This window comes from Xiphophorus hellerii, chromosome 8, assembly GCF_003331165.1.
Source record: "Xiphophorus hellerii strain 12219 chromosome 8, Xiphophorus_hellerii-4.1, whole genome shotgun sequence".
In the NCBI taxonomy this organism is placed as follows: Eukaryota; Metazoa; Chordata; class Actinopteri; order Cyprinodontiformes; family Poeciliidae; genus Xiphophorus; species Xiphophorus hellerii.
In genome coordinates, this window is record NC_045679.1 from 14,279,725 (window position 1) to 14,304,940 (window position 25,216).

Below are 25,216 nucleotides of genomic sequence, written 5' to 3' on the forward strand. Positions count from 1 at the left end.
AGATTTTTCAACTTCATATTGGCTCACAAACTGATGAAAGTTAGCACAAAATTTCCTTTCTTTGAGAGAGAATGCTTGTTTCTCCACTTCATAATACTTTAACAGAATTAATCAAAATCTTTAGAGCAGCTAATTGAAAAGAAGACAGAAAATAAGTGACATTTAATTTTCTTTCAATGCAGTTTGCATTTAATTTGTTTTATCGGGATGACTGTTGCTTTGAATATTTTAATGATTCAAACACAACCTGATAAAAAATGTTGACATTTCTAAAATGAACAGAGGAAGAACAGGAAGTCTAAACTTTTACTCGAAACAATAAGTACAAGACAAATCACCCCATATCTTTTAATGTCTAACTTCTTTGCTCATAAACACATTTGTGTACCTGTAATAAAACTGTAATAAAAGATCGGATTGTATTATAGCACCACGGCCCGTATGGAAGGGCAGTTTTATTGGCAGTAAAGAGAAATATATATTTTTGCAAACATAAAACATCCACAAAAATAAAAAGGTAAAAAATTAAAAACCCAAATAAAAAAGTCCAAATTTATACATAATAACGGCTGTACAAACAAATTCGTTGGAGATCCAGAAATGTTAAAAATACATATAATTTACGACTGAGAATCCCCCAGGTTTTCAAAACGTATCCAAATAAACAATGAATAAATCTACAGAATGAGAGCAAACTTAAGAGGTAACTGTGCAGATTTTGGTAACTACTAAGCTACTTTGCGTTTACTATGAGTGCAGAATAAAGATTTAACTCAAGTAATTCAAACATCTTCCCCCATAAATAATGACCAGGAGCCCAACTGAACATCAGCGATGGAAAATAACACTGCAGGAAACCTGTGGAAATATATTGAACAGTCCAGCAGACAGAAGAGTCTGGCTTGACGTTACAATGCTGCTTCACTCAATATGAGGTGAAGATTACAAAACCAAGTTCTGAGAAGCTGCTCTGTTGTAGAATTGAACAAACACGCAACCACGAGTGTAAAAACATGTTAAACTAGAGTCATTCTCCTTCTACAGCATGCCATTCTTTTTTTCCTCAATGTTTTTCATATGTACAAGTCCACATGAGGCAGATATTCTCTTTCAAATTTACACGTATATATGTATATTTTGATAAACCAAACATTTGTAAATTTGGACCGTTTCTTTGATGAGAGTGAGTTGGTCTGATATATGATGAATCCATTTAAACCTGTTGTTGAGCTCATATTTTTTATTTGATAGTGCTCTACTGTCAACTTTTAAATAAATTTAAAAAAAAGTTAATAAGCAGAACTAAAAAAACCTCCTCCAGCAGATCATCCCATCTTGAAGCTATGAAGTTCCTAAACCCAACCTGAAAAGCAGATTTCCCCTACTCCCTTCCACTTTAGTAAGTGGATGATTTATGGATAAATTCATGGCAACGGAAGATGGCGGGCATCACTGAGAACAGCTTGGTGTCAAAATGTACCAAAAACTGCCCATATGGATGTGAAAATACCCCCAAACTCCACCACAAGCATGCCGTCAGTGTGTTCAAGAGGTGTTCGGTTAGTCTTTGGGTGAATGTCTTCATGTCAACAGGAATGGTAGCAGCTAGTGGCTGTTAGAAGCTATCAAGACGCAGTGCGAGTGGCGCTTTCTGGCTCCGAGGAATCTGGACGGTGGTCTGAATGAGGCGAGGTATACAGGAAGTTACAGCACACATACAGGGGGAATGACAGCAACCGGCTGTCCAGGTTCATCACCACGTACTCCTGCGGGATCCAGTGGGAAGGACAATTATTAAAGGTGTTTTTGCAATTTCAGCTGGTAACGTTTATAGCCTGGCAGAGCTCACTGACCTGGTCCTTCTCCAAGGTGAGGAGCTGGTAACCCGTAGAGCGACTGCAGACCAGCTTCCCTCGGCTGTCAAAGGAGGCGAGACGTAACCTTTGCCAAAAATGAAAAAGAAATGTTACATTTATGCCTGTGGGGGCATGCCGTGGTGGCGTAGTGGATAGCGCGACCCATATTTGGAGGCCTTGAGTCCTCGACGCGGCTGTCGCGGGTTCGACTCCCGGACCCGACGACATTTGCCGCATGTCTTCCCCCCTCTCCTTCGCGTTTCCTGTCAGCCAACTATCATATAAGGGACACTAGAGCCCACAAAACCCCCCCTGGAGGGGTAAAAAAAAAAATTATAATAATTATGCCTGTGAAAGCAGGTAAACGGTAAATGTTTTCCAAATATGACGTTTTAGTAAACTGCGTCGTTGCTAAGAAGCGTCTCCAAGTTTTCCAGACTTAAAATTCCTGAATTTTGTTCTAAAACATTTGTTTTTCAAAATGTTTTTTAGAACATTCTAGACATTTGCATTTACATTTACTTTGTTGTGTTTAAATAGATCTCTGTTCCACTTATTACAGAATTTGGATCTGTGTTCAGCAGTGTTTTTAAAGGGATTTTTTTTTTTTTTTTTGCCTTTGGACAAAAATACATCAAAATCAAATAGTATCACAGTCTAGAACACATAGCCTACACTATGTTACTTTCTTTAAAGCTGGATTTTGTTACATCATATTTATATATGAAACAGACTTGGATTTATTTTCATTGAAATTAATGCAAAGGTGATCATTCATTTAAACAAACCGACTGAATTCCTCACCTGTAAGCCAGATGTCTCCGTGATTGTAGACTCACAGCGCCCCCACATGGCTGACTGAGTGTATTCCTTTTAAAGACTATGAAGCGGTTTGTGTAAGTGACCAACAGATCAAACCCGAAGTTGAAGCCCGTCCACCTCCAGCAGTACTGAGACAAAAGAAAGAATTGGTTCATTTCTCTGTGCTGATATTACAAAACATATAAATTATGCAAAAACAGAAATGATCATAGAAACTCACATCTCCATCTTTACTCAGCTTCCTGCCACACCTCATGCTGTTCTTCTCAAACTCATCTTTGTTGGGCTCCTGAGGTCTAAACATACAAACAGTGTTGTTTTCACAAGTAACAAGAAACATATTTCTTGTTTCATTATTTTACTTTCCAAAAACTCATTACAGCAGTTTATTCTCAGGGTCTCACCCGTTATCGTTGTCAAATTCTGTCCGGAGCATAGCAAACCACTGGTTTTTGTACATCGCAGTTAGCCACTCTACAGCCGGAATTATTGGACACAAGTAATTAATTAAAGTTGTCTGAATATCATTTAAATTTAAATATTACATGTTAATGAAGCTTTGGTTTTACCAGGGGGCAGAATATTGTCTCTCTCTAGGATGCGAGCAGATGCGAGATCGTTGATGATGTACTGGAGACGGACGAGCCTGAAGACGGAGCGAAACGGCGCCCCGTCCTCCGTGTTTAAGAATGGCTCCTTTTCACACAGGTCTATACGTCGCCGTTCAACGAAAAACAAAACAAGAGAGTTTTCTGTAAGAAACAGAACGTTAGCTGCAATGTAACGTGCAGCTACAGTTTGAGGACATGACATCACCTGTCCTGCGTTTGCAAAGCCACGCGTCGGCATCGGCCAGAAGCTGCTTGATTGGACCGTCCCATGAAGAGTTTAGCTGCAGAAACATCCACTACAGAAACGCCAAGAAGAAAATTAAAATAGTGCAAAATATATGCAGGTAATGTATGATCATTTCTGTCTTACCTTCTTCAGAGCAGTGTACACATCCATCTCCACCTGCATGACGAATAGGTCTGAGGACTGGATGAGCTGCTCCATCACATCAGCCCTGTAGATTCACAAAACAGAAAAATACGGACAATAAATATAGATCTTATATAATTTATCCAAATTGTTAAAAAAAAAAAAATCGCTGAAATTAATCCACAGTTCCTACAGAAATTAATGCTGGAATTTCATAATTTTTCAAACACAAATTTCTAGATTTTTGGCCTTTTCAGCAGATTAATAATAAAAAAAAACAACTTTATGTTTGTATGGAAAGACAGGCTGATGAAAAGATTGGTGGAGAGATCTAGAAACAGAAAGACAAAGCATCAGAGGGACAAAAAGACGGGTAGATGGACAAAGGACAATCGGATGGATGGAAATATGTACAGACAAAAGAAAGGCTGGGCAAACAGGCAGATGGACATGTGGACAAATGGGTTGATGGACTAATAAAGGACAGGGTTGAAGGGACAAATGGATGGATGCATGGACAGACAAATAGAAGTCCTGTTGAATGAATAGTGCGCCTGTCACCATAACAAATTTTGCTGAATGATAATTGTCACAGAACAGATTGCAATATACAATAATATTATTCTATTTTCAAGTAATATATTAATAATGGCATAATAATACAAGTTGACCCTCTAAAAGACCAATAAATTTTCATTTTGTAAACAACTCTGGAACTGGCAGAGATTTTAAACATCCAAAATAAAACACAACAAAATGATAAATAAAACAAAAAAACACACCCACAAACAAAACCATAAATACATGGATCATGTTGTTTCTGTAAACAGAATTGCACTTCAAAAAAATCATAACTTAAATATTGAGCTAATTTTAATTGATCATGTGGTTGATTAATTACGTATTACAGCAGGATTAATGAATAGCCAATTAGCTTAACGATGAATGGACAGACAACTGGACAGTCAGACGAGTGGACAGATGATGGATTTTTCAAAGAATGGGAAACTGAACGAAGTCTGAAAAAAATACAAATGTTGCTGTAATCTAAATTTTCTTTTTCCATACAGAATGCATACCCAAGTTCTTTCATCAAGTCAACATTTTGATGGGTCATCAAATTGTTCAGAAGCCATTCAAGGCACCTGCAAGAAAGAATAAACGTATAGAGAGCCATATTAGTAAACATATCTACTAATAAAGTCCAAACATTGTTACAACATGTATGAAATCTGACTTCTTCATGACTGAATCCAGGCCGTAGATGCTGGCACAAGCGTAGAAGCCACACACAGTCTTGGCGCTGATGTTTTCCTTCATGGTTTCACCGCACTGCTGGATCAAGCCATCCTGGCAGGATGGAAAGAAAATATAGACAAATACATATAATAAATATATATTTCTATTAGCACAAAAATCAAATTGTTCATTTCACGTTCCAGGAAACGGTGGGAGGTTTGTTGTGTGTACCGACCAGCTGTAGCATGCAGGCAGCAGCGAGAATACTGATGACCCGGCTGGGCTTGATCAGAACATCATCCCGGTACAGAGATCCAAAGACGACTTGCAGAGCTGCACAGACACAGGACAGTAAAGAGCTGTAAGGAAAGAATGAGACAACGTTTAAACATTTGTTGGGTTTCTGTGACTCTCACCTTCAGCGTCGATGTTCTGGTCGGGAATCTCCAAGTTGATTTCCATCATGTTGGACTCCTTCCAAGAGCCACTGAACATGCTGGAGAAATATCCAGACTGCAAAGTGGCAATGAAGACACAGTGAGGTAAAAAGAATTTTAAAAAATTGTAGCTATAGTAATAGCACAACTGCATTATCTATATTACCTGACAAAGGTACACTTTATGGAGGTTCCACTCCTGCCCCAGAGCACAGATACGAATATCACTATTTTCTCCATTTAGAAACAAGGTCTGATAAATGTACTTTGAGGTGCTTTTCAATTTCTTCCTGTCCAATAAAAGCAAACCAGACAAAATTTTCAGAGCCAAGAATATTAAGATGAATAGACAAGTGAATTAAATTCCTTGAGTGGACTTGCCTGCGAGGTGTGTCTAGTATGTCGTCTTCTTCCTCCTGTTCGCTGTCGCAGTCACACTGAGCGTTCCGCTTCCTCTTCTTACACTCACAGCCATGTCTTCGGCTGCTGATCGCGCCCTCTGCTGATTCCTCTGGTCCCTGAGAGGGGGACTGGAACCTGCTGCTCAGGTTTCCCATCTCTACACACATTAACCAATTTGTTAAGCATCATGACGAAAACATCACTTGCAATAAATCTGCATTTTCTTCACTCCTGCTTCTCAACCATCATCACCAGGCAGGCACTCTGTTTTTGACCTTTAGTTCCTTGCCAGCTGTCATTTCTGGGTTGTGTACTATACTGTATGCAATACTCAGTTCTGGTGCTTGAAGGCCACAGCAAATTCTTCAAAACACTCAATACAAACGGCAAGACAGATTACAGCTGATCACTCAAGAGAACTGTGAGCAAAAATCCTGCTACAGTTTTATTTTTGTCTATGTAGCTTTTAAGGACGTTGGTTCATTTGTTTCCGTCAAGAGTTTGCAGTGTTTCTCAATTACTTTGGTGCATTTCTGTGGTCAGAATTAAAATTCTTATAGTATAAATTCTTAAGTAGCAGTTTCTCTTTTCTTCCAACAAATTGCAAGTTGTTTTGGACATGAACCAGCTGCTTGGATACAATTCTCCACTATTTATTTGACATGGCCACTGCTTGTGCTAGAAAACTGTTAAAAACTAATTTCCTCTCATTTAGTTGACAAAAGTAGGAATAAAAAACAGCAGATTCACATATTTGGTAAATATTAACAACACAAAATCTAACAAGGTTGGCTTGTTGCGTTTTTTGTGTTAATTAATCACTGTGGACGAACTTAAAACAAACATCAGAGCTATTTCACATTTCAACTAATGGTTTTGAGGATCGTGTACTAACAATTTAAGAACCATAAATGATCATCTATGAAGATAAATAAACCACAAACTGTCACATTTATCTGTGTTTCATTATGTCCAAACACACTTTTAAAGGAAATGACATTATTTGACAAATTAACTGTCAGAATAGGGACAAAGGTCATTTACGTTGGTACATTACAGGTTGGTGTTATTATATATGATTAATGCCACAGGAGCAAAACTCCGGAGTGAAATTTCATTCATCAAACACGAATTAGACATGCAGTGTGTCCAGCTAAAAACAAATTAACTGTCTCACTTACCTAACGGTTAAGACGTAAAGCTGAGGGAAAGGTGAGAGATTATTCTGGACGGTTGGTAATCTCTGTCAACCCTTAACGAGACAATACAGAGAGAAGCTAACCTTAGAGCTAACCTAGCTGCCAAATTCACCAACAAAAACCAAGTATGAGAGCAGAGACAGCGATTTAGGTTTCTCTGTTAGGCTGCTGCTCTCTACAAGCCTCCAGACGGCGAAGGTTCAGATGGCTCCGGTTACATTTTTATAAATCAAAACGAATCCGAACCCAGAGAAAAAAAGATATTTCAACACTGAAAATATGTGCTTGCTTTCTTCTTCTTCGTATTCTTTATTGTAATGGCGGTTGGCAGATCAACTATGATGGCGCATTACCGCCATCAACTGGACTGGAGTGCAAGTACACCTCGCTGCAGCAAACAGAATGGGGGAGAAGGACCTCGCTGCAGCAAACAGAAGGGGGAGGGGACGGACCTTTCCGTCAGTCCCATACCTTATTTGGAAATGGGACTATTGCATTCCGGAAATGAAGGGGGCGCTATTTTTATAATCACTAGTATAAATACCTTAAGTCGCGGAGTTAAGAGGAAAGGAAGAAGAAAGAAAGAAAGAAGTTTGAGTGGTTCTTCCACTGGTGTTCGGCACACGATCAACAATGCAAACCTCACAAAGTCAACAAAAGGTATTTTTACCTACTTAAAATTTTTTCACATAGTAAATCAATACGCTTTTCTAGATTAGGTTGAAAATATAATTAACAGCTGTAAACTAGTGAAATTCGTAATTCATACAGGGAAGGCTAATTTTATCATGTAGCATAGCTAATTATTATCCCGCAGGGCACCATTAGATAAAAATAGAAAAGTAGATAACATGTATAATTGAGAAATGTATTTTATGCTCAAACTTTGTTTTTTATTCTCATTATACAGATCCACGTATCTATTTGCAACATTCGGAACGGAGAGAAGATTCTTCCGTATTGCATGAAAGATAAATATTGCTGTTCCCTTTGCTAATACAAGCTACAGAACCATTTAGCACAAACTGCTATGGTTCAACATAACAGTATGTAAAACTACACTTGAAAAATATAAAATATTTTTTACATACTTACCAGTTTTCTAGTGTTTCTCTTTTATTTTTAAAGGTTAATCTTTTTTAAATATGTTTTGTACACCAATGTTAAGTTTCTGGAAAGTCTAATATATTTTATAAACTAACAGCTGCCATTATAGTTGGGTGTAGTACCCAGATGTGATACTCTAATGACGAGTAGCACAACTTCAATATAGTTTTAGTAAGTAACTGCAATAAACTACACAAGTAAGAGTAACAAAGTATTTGGTGAAATGGCAATTATTAAGTACTGTTTTACTGATCATAATGTGCAATGTGATTTTTTATTTTGTTTGGTTTTTTGTTTTTTTTCAGATGCCTTTAAATGTTCTTGAAGCTGTTCTCCAGGAGGTGATACCAGCACAGGGAGACTCAGCTTACCTCACCTTGGCATTGACCTGCAAGACCTTTCAAGCCGTTGTGTCTGACCCAGTTTTCAGGAAGAAGACTCACTTTGCTTGGCTGGATGGTAAGGACCTTTGATTTTTTTCACCTAAAACATGTGAAATTAGATTTCTACTACATGAAATCGATTTTTCATTAACAGGTGAGATCAACTGGGGTAAATTTTCAAAAACATTCAAGGCAGAAAACCGGATTCCTTTTGCGGTTGTAACGTGTTTTTCCTGCAACCGGTAATATAAAGACTGTGGTCTTCACCGGCAATGGAAGACGAGGAGAGTACCCTGGTTACTACTGTGATGGCCGACCTGGACACTGCACTGACTATCAATACTGAATGCAAGGAGAATATTAGTTGCTTTCCACAGTCTTTCACACATTTCAGTTGTCACACATTGTTCGGGTTTTTTTTGTGACAAGCCATTTTAAATCATTTCTGCTAAAGAATATTTGCCTTTTGACTTGTGCAGTCATCCTTTTTAATAATGTGTTCGTTCAATATTATCTACATTTTTGAATGTTCCTTTTGTTGTAGCTCAGTTGATTTGCATTATTTAGTTTTCATAGAAATGGTGCCGTTTCCACACAAAGTTACATTGTCGCTGTAATTTGTTGGAGAGAGTAGAACCAATAAAGTAGTTGTAAATATATTGTAACAGCATTGTTTAACAATAGGATAACCTTGTTTTAAAAATTTTAAATGCAAGCAAAGCTAATAACTTGCAATATTTTATATGTGTAAATACAATGTTTCCTATACTTTTTGAACAATGACTGGAATCAATACAAATTTTCTTTACAAATCTGACATACAGCTAAGTTTATGTTTTAACAGAATCAACTGTTGGGTTTTTTGTAATAAAGTAAGCACATACAGAAATATATTGTTCAGTTACAAAGTCATAATACAAACATAAGATTAAAGGTATGCTGAGCCGGACTTTATGAAGAGAGATGAGCCCGGCGCCTTTAGGCAGGGATGGAGACACATGATCAGGTGATTCGCTGAGCAGGTGAGATGAAGACAGTTATAGTTAGAATTTACACATTGGTTTAATTTATGTAACCAGTGACTTTATTCAAAAAGGTTTTCATATAGAAAAAAGATCATTCTCTCTGGCAGTTACCAGCACAGTGTCTACTGCCGGGATCCGAGCCCCAAAGATTATTTCTTGTCAAATAAACTTTCTAAAACCTACTTTCTCTCTGTGTGAGTCTTTCCAGGTTGAAGCTACATTTAAAGTTTTAAATGAATCCCTTTGGGTTTTGCAACAATTGGATATTTAAGGTCTTTATTTTATGAATCAATTGCAATTGGTAGAATTGATATGGAATTTCTAAATGGAATAGTGGGACACCAATGAGTTTACTGGTTGAACTGGAGTCCTTATAGCAAAAGTTTCCAATGAGACATTGTGGTAAACAATGATAATAGCTGAGCCAGGTCACCTAAAACCAAAAATATTCTAGTTTTCAAAATGGCACTTGTTAGAAGTTCAGAAGTCCTTTGGTTTGTTTGTAAATTATATTCACAATGTGAATAATAAGAAAAATATTTGGCAAATAAACAACAAAAGTGCACTGTGAATGGACGTACTAAGTTGGCCAAAATTGTTGACTAAATGTTTAACCGACCAAACCTCTTTTCCATCTAGTTCTTATTTAATAAGCCAGAGGCTATTATATTTTAGATTTTAACTTATTTATTTTAAGAGTACCATTCACAACATCAAAATATATTATTTGAACTTCATTTGTTTATATCTGTTTTCTTAATCTGCAATGGACTGGCAATCTGTCCAGGGTCAGCAGCCCTCATGACCCACTATAGGCATAATTCATGATAATTAATGGATGGATAAATGTGCTCTTAATGTAATGTACATTTGTCTCCAAAATATTGATTTGATTCATGTTTTATTACTTTTGTTTGAGATAGATTGGGTGTAAGGATAGATAAATACATCTCCATAATGTTTCCTTATTGTTGCTTATTCTAGATTGCTTGTTGCTAATATAATTTTAAATAAAGATTTAATAAAGATTTGGAAATAAAAAAGTGACTTACCACGTGACAGACATACCACGTGACATATCACGTTTTGTAGCCATTTCTTTACTATTTAATTTGTATTTTTAATGTTGAAAGTCTTCTTGGGTGTTTTAAAAGGCGTTGTCAAATAAAATACGTTATTATTAATATAATTATTATAACACAATCGGTACAGGAAATAGTGTCACTAGCGCCCCCTTCATTTCCGGAATGAAATAGTCCCATTTCCATATAAGGTATGAGACTGACAGTTGTCCGTCCCCGCCCCATTCTGTTTGCTGCTGCGAGGTGTTCTTGTTCCAGGTCAATTAGAAAACATGAACACATAACACAAAATAACTCAAAAATAAGTTAAGATGAGAACATATTCTAACAATTTCCAAGCGGTCCTGAATTAAGAAGACGGCGGCTTGTAAATATTCGTCGCTACCAGTTAAAGCTAACGCCGCACAGCAAAGTTTACAGCCTTCACTTCACTCCGGATCAGGTTCTTCAGCCTAATGAAAAAGGTAAAGGAGCCTCCTGTGTTATTTCCATGGAATCACTTCTGTATTCAGCCTGAAAGAGTTTATGGGAACCAGAGAGCAGACCAGAGCCAGACAGCAGAGCAACTGATCCGCATGTACAAACCACTGTAAACACCGTCCTGCTTCACAAGAAGCATGCAAAACTAATAAAGCGAAATAACACGGAGACCTTAAGGAACACGGCCATATTTTTCTAAAAGCAACAACTTTAAACCTGAACAGTCAGCTGAACTAGAACTCCGACACCAGAGCTGCTCTACTGTTAAGCTATGGGCTTGTTGTGCTTCAGAAGCAAAAAGCCTGAACCATAAAATCCCCGTTACTTGGTCTCTGACACTAACGACAATAAACCACATAATATACTTGAAAACAAGGTAAAAACATTGTCTGTTAGAGTGGATGAAAAATGTTTAGATACTTAAATAGCACATTTTTACAAGAAAAATGTCTAGCATAGGCTAAAGCTAATGTTAGCCACAAAGTTTAAAGAAAGTAAAACTCACCTTCGTATCTGTGTATAACGAGGCGAACATCTTAAAACCTTTCTCCAGTTTATTTGTCGGGGCTTCGGATCGATGTTCATCATTAACTGTTACCTTGGACAAGCCCTGCAGACGCCCAGTGGAAAGAGCCTTTTTCAATAGATCGGAAAAGATTGAGCCGCTTTTCCCCGAACGCGGAAGCTGAGGTGCAAAGAGCTCAACAGTTCAGGGTTTCTCATAAATCCTTTATTGTCACTATTTAAATATCATATTCATTGTTCCAGGTAGGGGAAGCCATGCTTTGCTGCATTTTACAATGAACTTAAGTTTTATATCCAGACTATCAAAGACAAAAAATAGCTATTAAAACAATTGAACTCTGTACTGCTTTGAATGAACAGTTGGGAACCGAAGCCCCGTAGCTTTTTCTTCATCTTGAATATATTTATCTGTATTTGTTTTTTTCTGGAGGCAGAACAAATGTTTCACTCTGTCGTTGTACAGTTTGTCTGTGAATAAAGTTTAAAAAAAAACATCCCCCCTCCCCCACACCCAACAGACTTCTTGTGGCTTTGATGTCACAGTGATGTCACTCATTCTGTCTATGACATCACTGGCGGCTGCCTTTGTATTCCCAGATTCCACAGAGAAATTCATTTGCAGTTTGAACCAGAGAGCAAAGATGGAAGAACAAAATTTTTTGTTGACAAAAATGAACAATTTACAGAAGAACCACAGCAAGCTGCAGAAGGAGAACCAAGAGCTTCAGAAAATCGTGGAAAGTCTGAAGATTAAACTGGAGCGACTTAACAGAACGGACAAGACACACAACTGGCAAAAGGAAAATAACTTACTTATAAATTCAAATGAATATTACAAGAAACAAATCAGAAAAATTCCTCTGGACCTGGAGAAAGCAAATGCAACTATACTACAACTAAGATGTGATTATGAAGACAAATTAAGAAGAAAAGATACACTGGAAGAGGAAGAGAAGAAAGCGAGAAACACTGTAGCGAACAAATTAAGAGCAAAAACAGAAGAAATCGAGTGGAAAGAGAGAGAAAATGGAGAGTTAAATAAAGAGATTGTAGCGCTGAAGATAAAAAATGAGAGGATCAAATCCAGGGTGGCAGAAAAAAGCAAAGATGTCCAGCAAAGGGAAGAACCAGTCAGGGAAAATATCCAGGAAGAGAAACCATCAGCATGTCAGAGAGTAGGGAGAATTTTTATGAATATGTACAATTCAGGAACGTTGCGGTATTGGGTGCCACCCTGGATTTTTTTTTAACAGAAAAGGATATTTTGGGTTGCTGGTAATGTTGCAGGGTATGATACTGTTGGATCTGGTCGTTTTGATTACCTGCAGTTGTTTGCGTCTCGATTGGTTTTGTCGTGTCTCGATTGGTTTTGTCTGTTTTGATTATCTACAACTGAGAGTAAATTCTCTTTTAAAAGAAAAGCGTGAATGAGTTGATCGCGTTCGCGTTAAAAGAAATCCTGTGTAAGAAACGCTGTGAATCCTGGGCTCTAACAGCTGAAACTAAACGGCTTTAACTTTATGCTGTTGTGGTGATAATTGGATGGCGGAGTCCAGCGAGCAGCCGCTTAAATCCGTCTTAAAAGTTTCATTCGGTAAAAAAAAAGGGCGGCGGAGTCCTGCGTGAAGACGCTTCAGCTCCGTAACTGAAGTGTGATTGGAGGTATAAACACCTTTAGGTATTTTATCTCATTTAAAGTAACGGGTTTGGAAGGAGCAAACCAATTGTGGATGCAGAGGCAAGAATCCTCCACTCGTAAGAGTCCAAGAAAGGATTACCACAATTGGTATTTTTAATTGTTACCCACTATAAAAAAGAAACCAGTTTTTAGAACAGCCTAGGTGTTGACAAACTGGTCTAAATTGGTTAAAATTGGTAAAAAATAGCAGGAAGTGGAGAGAAGTGTTTCAATATGTGTTCGTTTAATTTATTTTATAAATGAATTCATTTAAATTGTCCGGAATGGTAGAAAAATAACTGCAGTACTGGAGAATACACAGCAGATGGCGGCATAGCAACCATTGAACGAATTACTGCTTTATAGTTCAACAGTAAATGTAAATCAAAAGATTAACAGCAGTGAAAATATTGGGAGTGTGTTGAAGGGCAGGTCCCTGATAAAATACAAAATATCTGAATAAATGGATAGTAAAGTACAGGTTAAAAGATTAATTAAATACTAAAATAGAACTAGAACTATAGGATAAAATAAAAAACGAAAGAAAGAGCCAAGAAATTAAGAAAACAGAAGATTGTGATGACAATGTGTTGGCAAATAAATAGATGACTAAATGAAAAACTAACTAAATAAATACAGGAATAAGTAGATGAATATAATAAAAAAAATATCTAAAAACTGGAACAAAAGTCATAAAGGAAAACAAGTAACAGACAGGAATATGAAACACAAGAAAGGGGAATATGAAAGTTTTTTTAAGAAGGAAAAGGATGAGGAAACTTTAAACAGTTAAAGTTTCATAGAAAGAAAAATAATGATGAAAACTACTAGCTCATGATTTGCAGGAATTAACAAACTGAGTAGTAGGTTTGGTAAGTAGGCATATGTGGTGATTTAGAAATAAGGAGAAAGGCAAGGAGCAAGTGAGTCAAAGTAAGAGAATGGAAAGATGATTTGAACAAATATCAAATTAAAATGATCGTTGTGTTCAAGGTTGCTCTCATAGCAGTTTGGAAGAACTTAATAACTGGAAATAGAAAATAGATCTTATAGAGAAACAGCTAAAATGCTTTGCATGGTCCAAAGGATGTTTATAAAAATCTGAGTAATAATTATATAGAATTATAAGAATTAAAATATTAGATAAGAATGTTAATTATTCTTTGCACAGATAAAAAAAAAACAAGCTGCAGCTGATTCTGGACATCTTAACATTCTTTTAATAATGAACAAAACTTTATTAAGATAGAGAAATATTAAATCTACAGGACTTACTTTTAATTGATTCAGTGAAACTAAAACTAACTGTCTTGGTAGATAGTAATTGATCAAACAAAGGAACACATAGCCTTCATGGATTTCAAATGCACCATTAGCTCTGCTCTTGAAACCTTTATTTTTATTGCCAATATAAAACAAAAACAAATGTTTGCAGTCCAGTTTAAAGAATCCAAAACAGATTACAGTTTCTCTGGCTACAAGATCAATATATGTGATACATGTGAAGAATAACAAGCATGTTTACGAATCTGGACTTGCACTTTTCAGTATGTTGAAATTAGTGTATAAGCTAAAATTAGCCAAATGCTAATGTAAGCCTAAGCCTAGACCACCATGAAGCTTGGTCTGCAGATGGAGTCTGAGCTGCTGGCAAACTCTGCTGAGACGTTGAGGGTCAACCTGCTCCCCGTGGGAGTCATTGTTCGCCCTGACACATCATATCTTGGTGCAACTCCAGATGTGACCCGTCAGAATCAGCCCCGTTTGAACTGGTTGAGGTGAAAAGCAGCATGAAGAATGATGTGTCTCAGGTTGCTCAGCTCAAGGTTCAGGATGGCCAGGCTGTTTTGAGGCGTTCACACGCAGGTACAGGGTCAACTGGAAACCAGCGGATTGGAATGGTGCCACTTTGTCACGTTAACAACAGTAACTGTTGAGCGGGTGTGGCGTGACGAGTCTTTCATGATCAAATGATCCTGTAGGTGGATCTCCAGGGTGAGGATCAGCCATTGCACTGAGGCGATCTGACCTCTGTGAATTCTCCACATGGGAGAATCTCAACTGCACAATTTATGGTAGTGGGGGACTGCGTTCGCGCTCTCCCCTGGTATTAATATCTGGGTTAAAAGTGAGTACTCCTTTACTTTTTTTTAGCTCTGAGGATTGAAGGTGGTGTGTTTGGCCTAGATGGTGACGCCCCCTTCACACCTCATGGTTATTCCTTTCTGATCAGATTCCTTTAAATAAGTGATAAAACTTAATATTAAAATACTTTATTAATAAATAAACATCTCATATCTGCACAGTTTGGATAGAGGGAGTTCTGCCGGTCAGGCTGGGAGCTTGATCCGGATGGGCGGCAGCCGGATGGGCGGTGGCCTGATGGCGGCGTCCCTCACCTTGGCTGTGATGTCCATGCCCAGCGGAGCTCTGCAACAGAACTAGCAGAACGGGTCAGAACCTGCAGCTCATGTCAGTCTGAGGGTTTGATCCGCTAACAGCAGGAACCGGGTCGGTACGGTAGAATGCACTGGTTATTTTATGATCCAAAAATCTACTGTCAATAGCTCTTTCTTTAAAATATGAATGAGAGGAAGTGAAGCCCTGACCAGAACGTGAACTGGTTCTGGTTCTGACTGACCTGGGCTCGTAGCTGACCTTCACCTCCGGCGCCAGGATTCCGGTTCCTTCCCTCAGATGCTCCACTCTGTTCCTGCGGGGAGGAAACCAAACGCCTCAGGTGAACTGGACTCGTTTCCAACCACAGCCGGGTCACCAGAACTCACCAGGCGACCATCGCTCCGTTGTGGGTGCAGAACCGGGCCGGAGGGCAACGCAGCCGCAACCCGGTCGCCTTGGCGACGACGGCCAGAGCTTTACAGATGTACTGGTTGCTGGCAACGCCTCCAGACAACACCTGGAAAAAACTCTGGGTCAAATCTAAAAGTTTGGATATGCTGGGTTGCTATGGAAACACTGCAGCTTTCTTTTTTAATTTGTAAATAACTGATACTGATTCTGAAGTTAGTTTTCTTGCCCAGCAGATAAAATATTTGCCTGCAGAGAATTTCAAGACGACTGCAGTCAAAAGTTTGTTCACACAATGAATCATTAAAATCCTCATCCCACTTCCTGTCGTCGTCTTTGTCGCTTCTGCTAGCAGTAACATCCTGTTGTTGATCATGTGACTTGTGTGATGTGAAAAATGTTTCTATGGTAGTTTTGTGAATTTTGGTACAGGTGAAAAACATCTCATCTTAGAGCAAAAACTTTCTGTTGAAAAACGAGTTTTTCTGAAATTATCTTGTTTCATTTAAGCTAATTTATTTATTTATTTATTCCAATTTGCATAATTTTACGGTGAATGGAACAAGTACACCTCGCTGAAGCAAACAGAATCAAGTAAAAACACAGAAAACAAAAATGAAAATAAGATAAAATACTAATAAAACCTGAACTAAATAGGTAAATATAAATAAATATTAGTAAATTAAAATCTCTCAAATTACTTATTGCTAGTTTCTCGTTTCTTCCCATTTTCCTACTCAGAATGTTAAATGGGTCTTCCTGTCTCTCATATGTCCCGGGTTTTCTGCCAGATCTTAATATACTTATCATTTTACATTTAGCTTTACTTGATGGAAGTTGATTATTAACATTTTTAGATTTCAACGCACGTACCTCTAGATTTATAGATTAAATGTAAATGACAAAGCTAAATTTATTTTTGCTATTCCCTGAGATGTTTTTAAAAATTAAAAATAAGAAGAAAAATGAGAGGAACAGGAAAAAAGTTTGTCTAAAATTAAGAATTAATTTAAGAATTGTAAGGAGTCTTTATTTTCTCTTTATTTATAAATGAATAATAATTGCAAATATATGCAAATTTTAAATACAAAAAATGAAACAATTTCCTTTTCAGACTAATACAAATATTTTCCCTCTAAATTTAAACATTCGAGTATAAATAATTATACGTTTACGTGCTGAGGAAGATTTCAGGATGTGACGTAGAAGAGGGTGGAATTAGCAGTGAAATCAGCCAATGAGCAGGAAGCACCTTTTTCACAACATTCCAATCCTTCCCACGACGTTCTCCTCCTTCTCTCCTCCCCTCTTCTGCTCCTTTCTGGGAGTATGTGGTACTGTGACACGTAAACTTTGTCCGCCACATTCCTCTCGCAGGATACCTCCACCTGGGACAGGGAGAGCAGAGAAAAGACTCATGCCTGATCCCGAACCAGAATAACACAGATTCGTACAAAAACCCAAAACAAAACATGGAGGCGAGAGAAGCTACTGCAGGTGAGGTTACTGTTAGCACTGACTGTCAAACAGCTAGAAAGAGAGCGAGAGAGACAGAGGTGTTTGTTGTTGTTTTCACTCCAATTACCAGTTAGAGCAACACCTAACAAGCTGGGATCTCAACACCAGCTATGTTTGTGTAAATATAGCTCTGAACACGAACCTGGCAGGTTGTTTTGATTGAACAGAGGGAGCACAATGAGTCCATTCAGATCTTGTTTAGACTTGCCTTTAAACAGTAACCATGACTTTGCGTCTTGATTCTCCTTTATTCAACTTATAGGTGCTTTTGTTGGCACCGACAAAGAGAAAAAATCTGCTAAGAAGGATGCAGCTCCTAAAGCGGTGAAACCACAGACTAAAAGCAGAATGGAGGAAATCTTTGGCTTCAGGAAAGACGACCTGAACTCCTGGGAGAACCTGGTGGCCCTTCTGAATCGACCCACTGACCCTGCATCTCTGGGCATCTTCCGCTGCATGTTTGGTGAATAAATCAATGCTCTCTGCTGTTTAAATCTCAACTTGTTACAAAGAATAGTCTGTATTCACGACTTGTGTTCTGTCCAGGTTTGCTTATGGCTATAGACGTCACACAGGAGAGGGGCCTCAGCCACCTGGATTACAAATACCTGGATGGGGCCCCTGTGTGCCGATTTCCTCTTTTCAATTTCTTAGAGCCCCTCCCGCTGGATTGGATGTACGTGGTGTATCTGGTGATGTTCCTCGGTGGGTATCTTACCATTAAGAGAGGCTAGTCTTCAGTCTGAGCAGATTTCTATTGGAAATCTACTGGAAGATCTCTGTGAGATCAGCACCTCTCGATTGTTTTTACATCTGAATAATATTTGTTACCATGGAATAATTAACTCCAAGTTGTTTGAAAATGGCCTACGATCCCTTCCCAGTTTGATGAGTGGCAACAATTGCTTCTCTATTACTTTTATTTTTTTAATTTGCATACTTGTATGTTGCTAAAACTTATGCTTTTATAAGAAGGTCTCATCTGCTAAAGTTCTTATTCATTAAGTGCATTTCATAAACACCTCCCACCTGCTACTATCCTTTCTTAAATCCTGCAGAAACAAAAAGGGTGTACTTACTTTTTCTACTCTTTTACTTTAAGGTGAGTTGTGAATAATTTTAGAACTTGGCAGAGAGTAGACCAAATACACATACTCATTATATTTACTATTTCTGCAGCATATGCAGCTTTTCAATACCTCATGAGTCTGTTCCCCTTAAAAAGCAGGTAACTGCTCAATTTAACTAAACTGTGTGTTTATTTTTAATTAAAGGTGCACTGGGCATCATGCTGGGCTGTTTCTACCGTCTCTCATGCCTCATGTTCATCTCGACATACTGGTACATCTTCTTCCTGGACAAAACAGCCTGGAACAATCACTCGTATCTCTACGGTCTCATTGGGTTTCAACTCGCCATCATGGACGGCAACAGATACTGGTGAGGTGAAGCTTTATTAGACTGCTTGTGAATTAATCTGCATCCTTTTCTCCGCGTCAGTCGGTTTTTTTTGTTGTTTTTTTTATGTGTATCTTTAGGTCGCTGGATGGATTACGAAAACCTTCCATAAGAAATGCTCATGTTCCTCTGTGGAATTACACCTTACTGAGGACACAGGTTTGCTTCAGTCATCAGCTATTTAGCTATTTTTATGTGAAAATTATTGTGACAATCTGAGCTGATTTAATGATACCTGTGATCTTGTTTTTCAAAGATCTTTATTGTATATTTCATTGCTGGAGTGAAAAAATTGGACGCAGACTGGGTGGAGGGATATTCCATGTCTTACCTGGCACACCACTGGCTCTTTGATCCTTTTAAGTATGTTTGCCTTAGTCCTTAATAAATTATATAATTTTACAATCAAATATGCAGTGGTTTTTATCACAATAGAGTTGGGCTATATGGCTTAAAATTCTCAAATTGTTTTCATGCCAGATTCGATTTCCGATATTTATTTATTTTTTAATCTTGCTTTCTTATTTTTAAAAGAAATTACAGATGACAGAAAATATTTTTCAATATTTTTCATATTGACACTGATTAAACACTGCTTTCACTTAATATGCGAAAATGCCAGCGAGGTATAAAAGCTTTTGCGAGGCAGTGTATGCCATATATGTTACTGAGCTGTACCAACGTTGTTTTTGTTTTTCAGAGTGATTCTTCCTGTGGAGTCAGTGAGTCTGCTGGTGGTGCATGGAGGCGGTCTAATTCTGGATCTCACCGCCGGATATTTGCTGTTTTTTGATGCCACACGGCCATTCGCGTTTTTCTTCGTGTCTTATTTCCACTGCATGAACTCTCAGCTGTTCAGCATCGGTCAGTGTGCTGCTTCATTCACTCTCAGGACAGCTGTAAAGTCTTTGTTTCCTCCACTGACGTGTATTTACCTGTATTTTTAACCCTGTTCAGGGATGTTCTCCTACACGATGTTGGCAACAAGTCCTCTCTTCTGCTACGCTGATTGGCCAAGGAGATTCTTTGCGCGCTTCCCATCTTTGCTCAGCAGAGTCCTGCCGTTCACCACAGAGGAGATTCAGCCCAGCACTTCCTGCCTTTACCCTGAAATCCACAGCAACGAACATCCAGGGACACAAAATCCTGCAAAAGCTTCCAAAATGAGATTTAAGCACAAGCTGGGAGCTGTTTTTACTATTCTTTACATAGCTGAGCAGTTTTTCATGCCTTATTCACACTTCATCACACAGGTATGTCTTCTCAGTATCTTGCATTCATTTCTTAGATTGTTTTATTTCCATTTCTGAGAGGACATCTTGCTGTCCCAGTGATCAAAAGCCTATTAAACCCTCCTGATAGTGAAACACAGTCATTGTTTCATTATAAACAGCAGCTCGGATAGTCAAAACTTTGAAATACGAGAACCCTTATCATTCAGTCTCTGATAAGCTGAAAACATGGGTGTTCGCTTTCATGCATGTGATGAATACACATAAGTACAACCAGGGGGTGTAATATAAAATTGTTCTAATGTTCTTCCTTTTTTTGGACTCAGGGTTACAATAACTGGACTAATGGTTTGTATGGATACTCCTGGGACATGATGGTCCACTCCCGCAGCCATCAGCACGTGAAGATCACCTACAAAGACGGAAAAACAGGGGAAATCGGATATCTGAACCCAGGGGTGAGATACCAGGAAAACCAAAACCATGCAAGGGAGGAAAATAATCATGGTTGCACTTAGAGTTGTGTCGATCATTTCACTAGAGATTGGATTTAACCAAATACTAAAAATACTTATTTATTTTTTACTTCTCTACATGGCTGGGCAGTAAATTAATTTGATCAGTTTCTGAAGATTTTATTTTTGGAAAATCAGAATTTTTACCAATTTACCAATGCACTCCCGGGGTTTCCGTAGCTCAGCGTGATGTCAGCTCACCCAGTGCCTACCGTCTTGTTTGACAAGCGTGTTACACAGCTTCTGTTTACTTGGACTTTGAATTCAGGTCAGATCACCAAAAAAATGACTGAAACAAAATATTTTTGGGCATTTGTAATTTCTTTTCAAGAAAAGAAATCAAGATTATTTTGTAAAAAAAAAAATGGTATGAAAAAAAATCAGAAATGTTATTTTCAGCCCTATTCCTTCCCTAGCCAATAAGTTGTTTAAAACTAATAACTTCCACTATTTTGGTCCATAAAACTGCTGAAAAAGGTGAGAGAAAAGGTGTCAAAATGCTGCCTTGCAAAGTTTACATGTGTATCTGGTCCAAAGCATCTGAATAAAGCAACTGTATTACCACTTTACTACTATAAATATGGAATAAACAATAAAATAAAACACTAAAAATGAAGAAAGGCCAAGGGATAAAAAAAATGTTTTAAGAAGAGTTTTAAAAGTGGACAATAAAGGGACACTTGTAATACGTAATGGCACATCGTTCTATTACCATTCAGTCAGTCTCTACAGAGTTCTACCTAATCTAGTTATTTGATTCAGGTGTATTGAAGAAGATGCATATTTAAAGTTATATGAAACTCCTGAGCTAGGGGTATGTTGTTTTGATGCATAAATAGTGATATCCTTTAATTTATGTTGGATCTCAAACTACAATAATTATTAGAGAATCCATAGCACATTTTGTTTTCTGTGAGATGTTAAAATCTTAAGAAAGGATGAAAAAAAAACTGTAATCTGCAGGTCAATCACAATAGCAAAGTAATCACACCTAAACATCACTTTTTAAACTACAGGTTTATTTAACAGCTTTCTGGAATAATCCTGCCTGTGTTTCAGGTGTTTACTCAGAGTCGCCGCTGGAAAGATCACGGAGACATGCTGAAGCAGTACGCCACTTGTCTCAGCGGGTTGCTCCCACGCTACAACATCTCTCATCCTGAAATCTACTTTGATATCTGGGTGTCGATCAACGAGCGCTTCCAGCAAAGGTAGGAGGCGAATTTGGATGTCAGATGTTGGATGAAGTGTGGAAAAAGTGTGATGGTTGAATTCGCCATGTTCTCCTCTGTAAGGATCTTTGATCCTCGCGTGGACATCGTGAAGGCAGAGTGGTCGCCTTTCAAACCAAACCCGTGGCTGATGCCCCTGCTTGTTGACCTCTCACCCTGGAGGACCAAGTTCCAGGAGATTGAGGGAAGTCTGGACAATCAGACTGAGATCGTCTTTATTGCAGATTTTCCAGGTTGAAGCTCTCTTCTTTGTCCTAATTTTTGTTGTAAAGTATTGATTATCTAACTGCCATCTCTGTTACCGCTCAGGTCTCCATTTGGAGAACTTTGTGAGTGAAGACCTGGGCAACACCAGCATCCATGTGCTGCAAGGGCAGGTGAACGTTGAGGTAGTGGAGGAGAAGAAGAACCACACTCTGCAGCCTGGTGACCAGATAAAGGTACAGCTCCACAGCATCGCCATCAGGAGTTTGATAACAACAAATACAATGTTTTCAGACACTAATATTCAATTAAATTAAGATTGAAACATTTTGTAGGAATAGTTATACATGATTGATCAAAATACTTTTCAACTCAAGTAAAAATTTGAACTGCTGTGCACTGGTAAATACATGTTTGAAATGGAAAAAGTGCAGGATGAAGTCGTATTATATTCTTCAGTATAAAATAAGAGCATTAATTTACAAAAGGGATCCTCTGTGTAATGTTCAAAAAGGGTAAATGGCTGTTAATGAGGGTGTGGTAAAATGACTATTTTCCTCTTAATTAGGAAGTATTTCTTGTCATATTTCTTCATGTGAGCAAGTTGTTCTAATGCAACAAGCTTCTTCTGACTGCTTGTGTTGCCTGTCTGTCCTTTTACAAGCTAATTTTAGCAAAGAAAACTAAACCCTGCTGTGCAAGTTTCTGAAAACAGAATCTCCAGCTGATGCATTAAGTGATTCACCTTCCAAGGCTGCTAAAAGTTTTCCAAATGTGCAAATGCAATCTGAAATGTCATAAAGGAGGCAGGTGGACTGCGGACAAAGCAAAAGAGTAGCAATAAAAGAGAAAGAACGAAAACTTGTATAAATAATACTGGCTAAATAATTACAAAGCAATACTGGTATGACTCTCCTAAATTTTTATTTTCCTTTACATGTTTGCAGGTTCCGGCAGGGGCTTATCATAAAGTGTACACCATATCTGAGAGCCCTTCCTGCTACATGTATGTCTACGTCAACACCACAGAGGCAGTGCTGCTGCAGAACTTCACCAAACTGCAGGAGCTTCAAGAGCGCATTCGCAATGGAACAGGTGAAAACCATTCGGATGAGAAGGTGCTATAAAACTAGCCTGGTAAAAACCAGCTGGCCAGGCTGCTATTTTTAGTTTTATTTAACCTTTAAATTATCCTTTATATTACCAGGATAAAAACCCATTGAGACTAAAATCCTCTTTTTAAAAGGAGTGCAGGCCAAGAGGCAGCAACAAACACAACTCACAAAAAATACACAGTAAAAAGAAAATGTCAAGCTATAAAAAATCTGGTACATATGATTGAATCAACATCAAGAACTATTAGTTTGGATTATACTATAAAACTGCTATTAGTTTCATTTGAACACACCAAGTTTATTGCAGTATTTGGAGGAAGATATGTCAAGTTTTCTTTCAGGCTAAAACTTGAATCTCATCTGTTGAAGCTTCTTATGTTCCCGGTACTTTCTTTGAGGACAGAGATGTTGTATTAATGAGACGCAAACTGTTGCTACTTGAATCCATTCACATCATATGTTGATGAATGACTCTCTCTCCGCAGAAACTGAGCCTCTCCCTCCTGAGCTGCAGCCTCTCATGGCGGCAGACGACGACGGAGAGGCGGAGGTCAACGCCACCGACCCCGTCGTGCAGCTGTTCCTGAAGAGGCAGCGTCGGATGAAGGAGGTGAAGAAACGCAGGGAGGCGGGAGTGCTGGAGCGACTGGATCGCTTTGCCGTTAAAAAGTACTACACGATACGGAGGGGGTACGTGCTTTACACTGTTCCTACACACTCTTGGAAAGTACACAGAAGTATTTTTCAAATCTGGATAAGACTTGAAACACTTATTTTTGGAGATTCTTCTCCGTGATTTTCAAAAAGTAAAAAATAACATTTGAAAACAAAAACTGTTTAAAGCTAATTGCTGGAGGAAAGCTTGGGTTTTTCTTCTAACTATATAAACAATGGATGGATGCAACAACCAAACTCCTCTTTCTCTCAGGATAAATTGTTTGAAATGCTAAGGTGGGAAAAGAAACAATAGAGATTCTGCTTTCCTGATATTTTTAAAAAGTGAAATTTAAAATCAGTTTTCTCGACATAAAAAGCTGGATGTTTCATTATCTCAAGTAATGAAACATTCAAGTTCCAATTAACTCAGACTTAATTACCTTAAAATAATGCCGTAATTAAACCATTACGGCAAATGAAATAATTGAGCTGATAACACAAAATACAAGCATGTTGAGATGGTGAATGTTTTTGAAACAAATTGACTTTAAAATCTTGAGATCAGCTGAATGACCTAATGAAAATGTTATTGCAACACTAGGAAATAACAACCTTGCTCCTTTGTCTGGTAGATTTCTGATGACAGCCATTGCAATAAGAAACCTGGCGGTAGGTCTCCCTCCTGTGGAGCAGCTGAGGAGTGAAGTAGCCTTTGCCAACATGAAGGAACCTGAAGCAGAAGCCGAGCCAGACGAGACGCTCAAACAGGAAGTTGGTCACGCAGAACTTTAAAACTTGTCAAAACACAAAGTATGATAAGGATGAACTCCGGGTACTGAATCACACATTCGTGTAAAGCTGTTACTGCTGGACTGTTACCAGTTACCAGACTGTTAGTGGGTTCCTCTCTGGTCAGGCCATGAAAGTACTCTGAAGAATTAGCATTTCAGGTTATTTCCAAATGTAATATGAAGTTCTTAAATTTCAGCTTCCAGAACCCGTTGCAGTACAACCAAAATTCTGTATGTTTGTGTTCATAATGTCACTGCCACAAAGCCATTATAATATGATCTGCTGGAAGATTAACTCATAAACATATCAGACTATAAATGGGGAAGCATGAGGCTGAATGAGTATTATGTCTTTAAGTTTCAGCAGCTTGAACCTTCTCCTATTTTTCTTTAGAGTTTTTACCAAAATGTGAGAGGGAAAAGAAAACTTGATGACAAATGTAAAAATAATTGTAAGGAATCATTTAAAA

General features: G+C 38.1%; 2 protein-coding genes and 1 pseudogene across 3 annotated transcripts; 2 read left to right on the plus strand and 1 right to left on the minus strand.

Moving 5' to 3' along the window:
• Positions 1–334: 334 nt before the first annotated feature.
• On the minus strand, positions 335–7,210 carry gmcl1 (germ cell-less, spermatogenesis associated). Of its 2 annotated transcripts, XM_032570561.1 has the most exons (15): positions 6,919–7,210; positions 5,717–5,894; positions 5,502–5,625; positions 5,315–5,411; positions 5,134–5,231; positions 4,897–5,009; positions 4,739–4,804; positions 3,660–3,744; positions 3,495–3,585; positions 3,248–3,388; positions 3,083–3,152; positions 2,899–2,974; positions 2,661–2,806; positions 1,854–1,941; positions 337–1,766 (listed from the first exon to the last, which is right to left on the minus strand). In XM_032570561.1, exons 2-15 carry the CDS (start codon positions 5,890–5,892, stop codon positions 1,626–1,628), a joined length of 1,512 nt encoding a protein of 503 aa, XP_032426452.1. In that variant the 5' UTR covers positions 5,893–5,894; positions 6,919–7,210; the 3' UTR covers positions 337–1,625. The 2 variants fall into 2 exon arrangements, with proteins under 2 accessions (XP_032426451.1, XP_032426452.1); XM_032570560.1 differs by lacking the exon at positions 6,919–7,210 and having other exon boundaries at positions 335–1,766; positions 5,717–5,904.
• A 7,973-nt stretch (positions 7,211–15,183) lies between these two features.
• On the plus strand, positions 15,184–15,323 carry LOC116725121 (uncharacterized; annotated as a pseudogene).
• A 1,982-nt stretch (positions 15,324–17,305) lies between these two features.
• ggcx (gamma-glutamyl carboxylase) lies at positions 17,306–25,211 on the plus strand. Its single transcript, XM_032569868.1, has 15 exons — positions 17,306–17,521; positions 17,805–18,005; positions 18,089–18,247; positions 18,817–18,982; positions 19,081–19,159; positions 19,257–19,363; positions 19,701–19,864; positions 19,958–20,253; positions 20,559–20,690; positions 21,807–21,958; positions 22,043–22,212; positions 22,289–22,419; positions 23,131–23,278; positions 23,784–23,988; positions 24,588–25,211. Exons 1-15 carry the CDS (start codon positions 17,497–17,499, stop codon positions 24,745–24,747), a joined length of 2,295 nt encoding a protein of 764 aa, XP_032425759.1. The 5' UTR covers positions 17,306–17,496; the 3' UTR covers positions 24,748–25,211.
• Positions 25,212–25,216: the final 5 nt, after the last annotated feature.

What these genes read in the sequence shown, in the direction of transcription:
- gmcl1 (XM_032570560.1), bottom strand. Translation starts at nt 5,904, where the DNA reads ATGTGTGTAGAGATGGGAAACCTGAGCAGCAGGTTCCAGTCCCCCTCT. An exon ending in CTGCCTGCATGCTACAGCTG is followed by an intron (nt 5,010 to 5,133) that starts GTCGGTACACAC and finishes CCATCCTGCCAG; the next exon opens with GATGGCTTGATCCAGCAGTG. An exon ending in AGCTGAGTAAAGATGGAGAT is followed by an intron (nt 2,807 to 2,898) that starts GTGAGTTTCTAT and finishes CTTTTGTCTCAG; the next exon opens with TACTGCTGGAGGTGGACGGG.
- ggcx (XM_032569868.1), top strand. Translation starts at nt 17,497, where the DNA reads ATGGAGGCGAGAGAAGCTACTGCAG. An exon ending in CATCTTCCGCTGCATGTTTG is followed by an intron (nt 18,006 to 18,088) that starts GTGAATAAATCA and finishes TGTTCTGTCCAG; the next exon opens with GTTTGCTTATGGCTATAGAC. An exon ending in CTTTATTGCAGATTTTCCAG is followed by an intron (nt 22,213 to 22,288) that starts GTTGAAGCTCTC and finishes GTTACCGCTCAG; the next exon opens with GTCTCCATTTGGAGAACTTT.